The 9,146-nt window shown below is 38.8% G+C and overlaps 1 protein-coding gene across 1 annotated transcript; it reads right to left on the minus strand.

The window, feature by feature from the left end:
- Window positions 1-431: 431 nt before the first annotated feature.
- LOC100773973 lies at window positions 432-2,672 on the minus strand. The gene is made up of 2 exons (XM_027432187.2): window positions 2,644-2,672; window positions 432-1,104 (listed from the first exon to the last, which is right to left on the minus strand). The coding sequence occupies exons 1-2, from the start codon at window positions 2,670-2,672 to the stop codon at window positions 432-434; spliced, it is 702 nt and encodes a 233-aa protein (XP_027287988.1).
- Between the last annotated feature and the right edge of the window lie 6,474 nt (window positions 2,673-9,146).

Raw genomic sequence — 9,146 nt, forward strand, 5'->3', positions numbered from 1 at the left:
CTCTAAGAAAGCAGACCCTTCAGTACTACCAAAGGCATGAAGTACTGCTCTGCTCTCAATACACAGAAGGGCTTAATCTGATCCAATCTGATCCATGTATAAATTCCCGTTTTATTGTTTTTTTTTTATTTTAACAGCAGCCCTCACACCTTAGGGTTGGGCCAATATCATTTCACCTGTACTTTTGACTGCCATAGGGAGTTGTCACTATCCAAACACATCATCTTTGCATGCAAAGCTTAGGATGTGAATAACTTTAAAGAATGGAACACATCCAATAGGTAGAGAAAGAAATAAGCTTCACACACAGCCTGACAATCAAAGTGGCATTTTATTTTAAGTGAGGAGAATACTACAAGTGTATCATGTGGGTGTAGATAATTTGGCCAAGGAGTCACCTGGCATGTTTTGCAAATGCCATCTCTCTCATTTCAGGCCATTTGATCAGCCTGTTTAGAAGCATCCTGGACATTCAGATTATGCTGTGTTTTCAATGACCTGATTTCAAATAGGAACATGATCATACCAAGGAGTGACAGAATGGTTGTCGTGACCCCTATGGGGAACACATGAGTGTGGTGTTTCTTTATCAGGGCTTCTTTCCTAACGGGAAAGTTGGGTGGAAAGTCAAGCGTGGTTTCGCCGTAAAGATCTACTACATGGTTCCAGGTGACAGAAAGAACCGTGCAAAGGCTGCTGATAAACAGAATGAAGACACAGCACTTGTAGCAGATCATCTGAATCTCAGGGACTGAGGCTTTGATAATGCTAACCCTAATGGCCGATGAGCTAAAAATCACGACCACAGGCTTTATAAACATCGGCAATAAGATCAGGTTCTGTGCACAACGAAATTCAGGTGAAATGGTCCAGCTTGAGTTGACAGGGCTGTGAACCAGAATCCTGGTCACAGAGCCAGACATCTGAAACTCCTGATGGTAATAAGCTTCCCAGAGTCCAATGTACACAAGCTGAACGACCTCGTTGTTGAATTCCCAGAGGCGCCAGTATCGGCTGCCTGCAAGGATTATTCCAAACGCCGAAGACATGAGGCTGCAAAGGAAGCCAGTCAGTCTGAAGATCCACTCATTCACCCCAACAAATCTGGAGATGAGATTGAACAGATATAGTGTCAATCCAGGAAGAAAAAGGAAGGGTGGAAGACAGAATGGGACACGATTTATAGAGTGTTAAGTACTCACACCTTTCTATGCTGTCTCAACATTATATTAAAGTGCTTTCTCCCTCTCTCTCTCTCCGTGGTTCTCTCTCTCTCCGTGGTTCTCTCTCTCTCCGTGGTTCTCTCTCTCTCCCTGGTTCTCTCTCTCTCTCCCTGGTTCTCTCTCTCTCTCCCTGGTTCTCTCTCTCTCTCATATATATATATATATATATATATATATATATATATATATATATATGACTGTGGTAGGTGTTCCTACTGTAACATGGTTTGTACTGTAATTTTCATAGTATCCTTCAAAGGTTGTTGTGCTCCTATTTGACTAGGAATTTCAATACTTGGTGTTAAAGGTGAAATACCAGTTTGCAGAATCATTCAAGGAGATATAATGAAAAGCAGAACAATTATAAATAACTTTAATGAGTGTTCCAAGCCAAGGGAGGTATAAATTATTATAGTGTATTATTGCATGATCACAAGAACACTTTAATATCTGTATAACCCCTAAGAAGAAAGAAGCAAAAGAAAAATGATGTGCATCTTATGTTCATCTATGTCAATCAAGAGCATGCCATGCTTCTATAAATATCTGAAGCCATCTCAGCATAAAAGTTGCACAGGAAATGAAAGCTAAGTACACCAAAGGTGATGGATCAGACACTGTCCTAATTCTTTAAATATTTTCCTGTCAGTGTTATTTCTATGGAAGGATATTTGTGATATGATGTAATGGAAACTAGCACAGAAACAAACTTAATCTTCCATTTGTAACTTGATGAGGATATAACTTGTTGGTAGAATGACGATTACATATTACATGTGAGGTGCTGAGTTCACTCCCCAAAACCATAAAACTAAACTATGTGTGCAAAAGATGAGGAATCATGAATGTCCATATTTTGTAACTGCTATTTATTCAATATTGCACCTTGAGTGTAGCAATAAGGAAAATGAGAAAATCATTCTGAGAGGTCCTGATGAGTCATTTAGCAGAAAGGAAGGAGGCAAAATCCTTCAGTGATCCCAGCAAATGCATAGGTCATTGCCATGACACATGCAGAAAGTTGAGGGGCCAATAAAGGGGTTTCATTTCCATGGGGCACCAACTATCAGCTACCTAGTGTTACAAATCCTTCTGTGGAAATCGATACCTAAAAGAGGTAAGGCTGTAGATGTAACACTTGGGAAATTACATCAACAAGATGGGGTTGCAATTGATGGTGGCTTGGGTATCACCAGGAGCTCTTTCTTGGCTAGGCATGTCTGAAGCAGTAGAGTGCAGGGACAGTGTGCTTTGAAGCAGAAATGAAAGCAGGGTGGACGGTAATTGATTGTGTGCCAGACAAATGAGGAGCTGTCTTGGCAGGATATAGTGCTCCCCTTATCTGAACCTCCAGAGTAGACACAGAAGTTTTGTAAAGAACCACGTAGAAAGCCTTCATATATCATAATTATGTTTTTACCTTTTCGTGTTGGGGGTGAAGTGATCCATTTGGAAGATGTTAATATCACAAGTCTTCCTCAAATTCACTGGAAATACTGATCAGTGAGGGAGTCTCAAGAAGTGGTGAAGCACCTGAATGAAAGAAAGAAGGTCTAGTAGGCATGTCTTTCTGCTTAGAACAATGCCTTGTGGACTGTTGGGCTCTCACAAAGTGTGGAAATCACAACACATGGTTTACTTAGTTAGAATACACTTTAAACACTTCAGGATACTGGTGACCCTCCAATGATACCCAAGCAATTATTATTCTCATTTTTATATTATAGGCATATACCAGGGACTTTAAATCCCACTCACATCCTTCAGTGAGTTACACAGATAAACGGAAAGGTATTCATTTGGATCTTCCTGTCACTTATGATGTTCAGTAGGATGTACTCAAATGGAAAACATGTACAAAAATACCCTAACCAATATGTCGGAGGCCTTCTTTTGCATTCTCTGTGCTAAGATAGTGGAGGTGATAAATGAAAACGACATGGAAAATGTAAAATCCTTACCTTTTTATCTCCCTTCTAGGAAGTCCAAATGCTAGCAACTACGTATCTTAAGAGAAATAAGTAACTATACGCATTCTTATGTTTCCATGACTACTAGAGCTAGGCGATTGTTTCTGAGCAATGAGTGGGTTCCATTGGACATGCATGAAGTGCCAGATTGAAGACTTTAAAATTAGTTTCTCATTAAGACATGCATCAAATAAACAATGTAACCTACTACAGCCCTGTGAAACCTGTTCTTGTTTCTCAACTTGACAACAAGTGGAATTAAATAAAATTCAAATGACTGGACACATAGTTGGGTTTATTTTTCTTAATTAAATCTTTGAAGTTCACAGACCCATTTCTAGTCCAAATCTTACACAGGTGAAGATGCAACCTTCATGCAGATATTTTGTGATGAGAAGATCTACCTTTAATCTGGAATACACATTATGCTGTCAGCCTATGTAAAAGACATGGTAGTGAGTTTGTTTCTTCTCTGTTTACACTCACTGTCACTATCAATTTCATACCTTCCTGGCATTACAGTTTATTTATTCATGATTCCAAAGTACATTGAAAACAACCTGAGCTATCCAGATTTGTTTATAGAATACCTACTGGATTCTTGGATCTTCTCTTGTAAAGAACTATTGTTGAACTAGCTGGATGACAACCGACAAATCATTTTTGATAAACTAGATAAATCACAAATATAAATAGCATAGTAGTTAGGGATAAATCATTTTCTTCAATTTTGGGGTTCTGGCCTTTCCTCCTGAATATTAGGCAATGCTTCTTGGCTTAGATGTGGATAAATAGCCTGTTGCCCTGATTCCTCCTACAATGGGTGTGGAAAATTACCATTTATGTGAAGGAGTTATTGTTATTTCCAATGTGGCTGTAAGTTTGCATTACCACCAGCAATGGAGGAGTGTTCACTTTTCTCCATATCCTCTCCAGCATAAATTGTCACTGGTGTTTTTGATTTTCGCCATTCTGGCCGGTGTAAGATCATATGTCAGAGATGTTTTGATTTGCATCTCCCTGATGGCTAAGGATGTTGAGCAACTCCTTATGTGTCTTTCAACCATTTGACATTCCTCTATGGAGAATTTTGTAGCTATGTACCCTACATATTAACTGGATTGTTCAGTTGTGGGTTTTTTTTTTTGTTTTTTTTTTTTTTTGTGTGTGTGTGTGTGTGTGTGGCTAGCTTCTTGTGTTCTTTGTATATTTTGGAAATCAGCCTTCTGTCAGATGTGGGGTTGGTGGAGCTTTTCCCATTCTGTGGGTTGCTATTTTTGTTTTGTTGACTGTGTTCTTTGCCATACAGAAGCTTCTCAGTTTCGGGAGGTCCAATTTATTAATTGTCGATCTCAGTGTCTGTCTGTGTTACCTTTTTTGTGTTCAGGAAGCCATCTCCTGTATCCATTTGTTCAAGGGTACTTCCCACTTTCTTGTGGAATGGAATCAAGTTAATTTAATGTAGTAGTAAATGGATCCCTAGAGGTGCAGAGATGGAAGGATCAACACAAATAAGCACATTGTTTACAGGCAAATACACCAAGGCACAGATAAATAGTTTACTCTCATTAATTAAACGAGGAATCAAATCTTCTGAATGTCATTAGTGTAGTAAGTATACAATTGTTTTGATGTAACATTATACAATATGACAAATTTCTAGATCTGGAGACACTTGAATTTCCCATCTTCCTGTAAAAGGCACACGAACTAAACTCAAAGCCAGTTACTGAGACCATATTCAGTCCGAGCTGGAAGTTTCTCAATTTTGATTTTGCCTTCAATTTCTCTACCAATATAACATCCATTGTTTATTATGACTTGTTACATGCAGCTGTGGAAAACATTTGGCTTGAGTTTGCCTGGCTTGCCTTCAATATCAACAAAGACAAAAAGGTCCAAATCTCCGTGGTATGTCTTGTTACATCACTAAACACGTTAACCTCTTCCTACTGATCCACAGCCTGCTCTGTTCTCTTCTTCTTTCTTTTTCTGATATTTTAAAATATCAGAATGCTGAACCACTGCTAGAGGCCCCATAGATTGCCTAAACCTCCAAATTGTCATCCATGTTCTGGGGCTCTGGAAAATTCTATGGTGATTTCCCAATTATCAGACTTAGGTCCATGAGCTCTCTCTTGTTCAGGTCAGCTGTTTGTGTGGGTTTCTCCAGCCATGTCATGACCCCATCTGCTCATCACTCCTCCCTTTCTGCAACAGGATTCAAGGAGCTCAGTTCAGTGTTTAGCTATGGGTGTCTGCTTCTGCTTCATTCAGCTACTGATTGAAGGCTCTAGAATGGCATATAAGGTAGTCATCAATCTCATTATCAGTGAAGGACATTTAAGGTAGCCTCTACACTATTGCTTAGATTGCTAGTTGGGGTCATACTTGTCTCTGGACATTTCTCTAGTGTCAGATTTCTCTTTAAACCTATAAAGACTACCTCTATTATGGAATCTCTTTACTTGCTCTCCTCTATTCTTCCCCTGACTCAATCTTCCCGATCCCTCAAGTCCTCCTCTCCCCTCCTCTTCCCCCCTTCACTTTCTCCCAGCTCCCTCTCCCACCCATGCTTAGCTAAGGATATCTTATCCCTTTTCCCTACTGCAGGGGACAATCTATGTATCTCTTGGTGTCCTCCTTGTTTCCTGCCTTCTCTGATAGTGTGGATTGTAGTCTGGTAATATTTGCCCTAAGTCTAAAATACATATATGAGTGAGTACATACCAGATTATTCTTTTTCTGACAGGTTTACCTCACTCAGGATGGTTTCTTCTAGTTCCATCCATTTGCCTGCAAATTTCAAGATTCCATTGTTTCTTTTCTGCTGAGTAGAAACCCATTGCGTAACTGTACCTCATTTTCTCTATAAATTCTACAGTTGAGGGACATCTAAGTTGCTTTCATATCCTGGCTATTACAAATAAAACTGCTATGAACATAGATGAACAGATGTCCTTGTTGTATGAATGTGAATCATTTGGGTATATGCCTAACAATGGTATTGCTGGATCTTGTGTTAGATTGATTCCAATTTTCCTGAGCAACAGACATACTGATTTCCAAAGTGGCTGTACCAGTTGGAACTCCCACTGGAAGTGGAGGAGTGTTCCCCTTTCTCCACATCCTCTCCAGGATAAGCCGTGTTCGGTGTTTTTTGGTTTAGCCATTCCGAAAAGAGTAAGATGTGTCTCAGAGTTGTTTGGATTTGCATTTCCATGATGGCAAAGGATGTTGAACACGCTCTTATGTGAATTTTAGATTCCTGTATTGAGAATTATCTATTTAATTCTGTGCCCCACTTTTTAACTGGGATGGTGATGCCTCCAGCAGTTCCTTTATTACCCCGGATTCTTTTGTCTATCCTGGGTCTTTTGCTTTTCCATATAAAGTGGAGTATTATTCTTTCAAGGAAAGTGAAGAAACGTGCTGGGATTTTGATGGGATTGCATTGAGTCTGTAGATTGCTTTTGGCAAGATTGCCATTTTTACTATGTTGATCCTACCTATCCATGTTCATGGGAGATTTGGACCTTTTTATCTTTGTTGATATTGAAGGCAAGCCAGGCAAACTCAAGCCAAATGTTTTCCACAGCTGCATGTAACAAGTCATAATAAACAATGGATGTTATATTGGTAGAGAAATTGAAGGCAAAATCAAAATTGAGAAACTTCCAGCTCGGACTGAATATGGTCTCAGTAACTGGCTTTGAGTTTAGTTCGTGTGCCTTTTACAGGAAGATGGGAAATTCAAGTGTCTCCAGATCTAGAAATTTGTCATATTGTATAATGTTACATCAAAACAATTGTATACTTACTACACTAATGACATTCAGAAGATTTGATTCCTCGTTTAATTAATGAGAGTAAACTATTTATCTGTGCCTTGGTGTATTTGCCTGTAAACAATGTGCTTATTTGTGTTGATCCTTCCATCTCTGCACCTCTAGGGATCCATTTACTACTACATTAAATTAACTTGATTCCATTCCACAAGAAAGTGGGAAGTACCCTTGAACAAATGGATACAGGAGATGGCTTCCTGAACACAAAAAAGGTAACACAGACAGACACTGAGATCGACAATTAATAAATTGGACCTCCCGAAACTGAGAAGCTTCTGTATGGCAAAGAACACAGTCAACAAAACAAAAATAGCAACCCACAGAATGGGAAAAGCTCCACCAACCCCACATCTGACAGAAGGCTGATTTCCAAAATATACAAAGAACACAAGAAGCTAGCCACACACACACACACACACACAAAAAAAAAAAAAAACAAAAAAAAAAACCCACAACTGAACAATCCAGTTAATATGTAGGGTACATAGCTACAAAATTCTCCATAGAGGAATGTCAAATGGTTGAAAGACACATAAGGAGTTGCTCAACATCCTTAGCCATCAGGGAGATGCAAATCAAAACATCTCTGACATATGATCTTACACCGGCCAGAATGGCGAAAATCAAAAACACCAGTGACAATTTATGCTGGAGAGGATATGGAGAAAAGTGAACACTCCTCCATTGCTGGTGGTAATGCAAACTTACAGCCACATTGGAAATAACAATAACTCCTTCACATAAATGGTAATTTTCCACACCCATTGTAGGAGGAATCAGGGCAACAGGCTATTTATCCACATCTAAGCCAAGAAGCATTGCCTAATATTCAGGAGGAAAGGCCAGAACCCCAAAATTGAAGAAAATGATTTATCCCTAACTACTATGCTATTTATATTTGTGATTTATCTAGTTTATCAAAAATGATTTGTCGGTTGTCATCCAGCTAGTTCAACAATAGTTCTTTACAAGAGAAGATCCAAGAATCCAGTAGGTATTCTATAAACAAATCTGGATAGCTCAGGTTGTTTTCAATGTACTTTGGAATCATGAATAAATAAACTGTAATGCCAGGAAGGTATGAAATTGATAGTGACAGTGAGTGTAAACAGAGAAGAAACAAACTCACTACCATGTCTTTTACATAGGCTGACAGCATAATGTGTATTCCAGATTAAAGGTAGATCTTCTCATCACAAAATATCTGCATGAAGGTTGCATCTTCACCTGTGTAAGATTTGGACTAGAAATGGGTCTGTGAACTTCAAAGATTTAATTAAGAAAAATAAACCCAACTATGTGTCCAGTCATTTGAATTTTATTTAATTCCACTTGTTGTCAAGTTGAGAAACAAGAACAGGTTTCACAGGGCTGTAGTAGGTTACATTGTTTATTTGATGCATGTCTTAATGAGAAACTAATTTTAAAGTCTTCAATCTGGCACTTCATGCATGTCCAATGGAACCCACTCATTGCTCAGAAACAATCGCCTAGCTCTAGTAGTCATGGAAACATAAGAATGCGTATAGTTACTTATTTCTCTTAAGATACGTAGTTGCTAGCATTTGGACTTCCTAGAAGGGAGATAAAAAGGTAAGGATTTTACATTTTCCATGTCGTTTTCATTTATCACCTCCACTATCTTAGCACAGAGAATGCAAAAGAAGGCCTCCGACATATTGGTTAGGGTATTTTTGTACATGTTTTCCATTTGAGTACATCCTACTGAACATCATAAGTGACAGGAAGATCCAAATGAATACCTTTCCGTTTATCTGTGTAACTCACTGAAGGATGTGAGTGGGATTTAAAGTCCCTGGTATATGCCTATAATATAAAAATGAGAATAATAATTGCTTGGGTATCATTGGAGGGTCACCAGTATCCTGAAGTGTTTAAAGTGTATTCTAACTAAGTAAACCATGTGTTGTGATTTCCACACTTTGTGAGAGCCCAACAGTCCACAAGGCATTGTTCTAAGCAGAAAGACATGCCTACTAGACCTTCTTTCTTTCATTCAGGTGCTTCACCACTTCTTGAGACTCCCTCACTGATCAGTATTTCCAGTGAATTTGAGGAAGACTTGTGATATTAACATCTTCCAA

This window comes from Cricetulus griseus, chromosome X (genome assembly GCF_003668045.3).
Source record: "Cricetulus griseus strain 17A/GY chromosome X, alternate assembly CriGri-PICRH-1.0, whole genome shotgun sequence".
Taxonomy (NCBI): domain Eukaryota; kingdom Metazoa; phylum Chordata; class Mammalia; order Rodentia; family Cricetidae; genus Cricetulus; species Cricetulus griseus.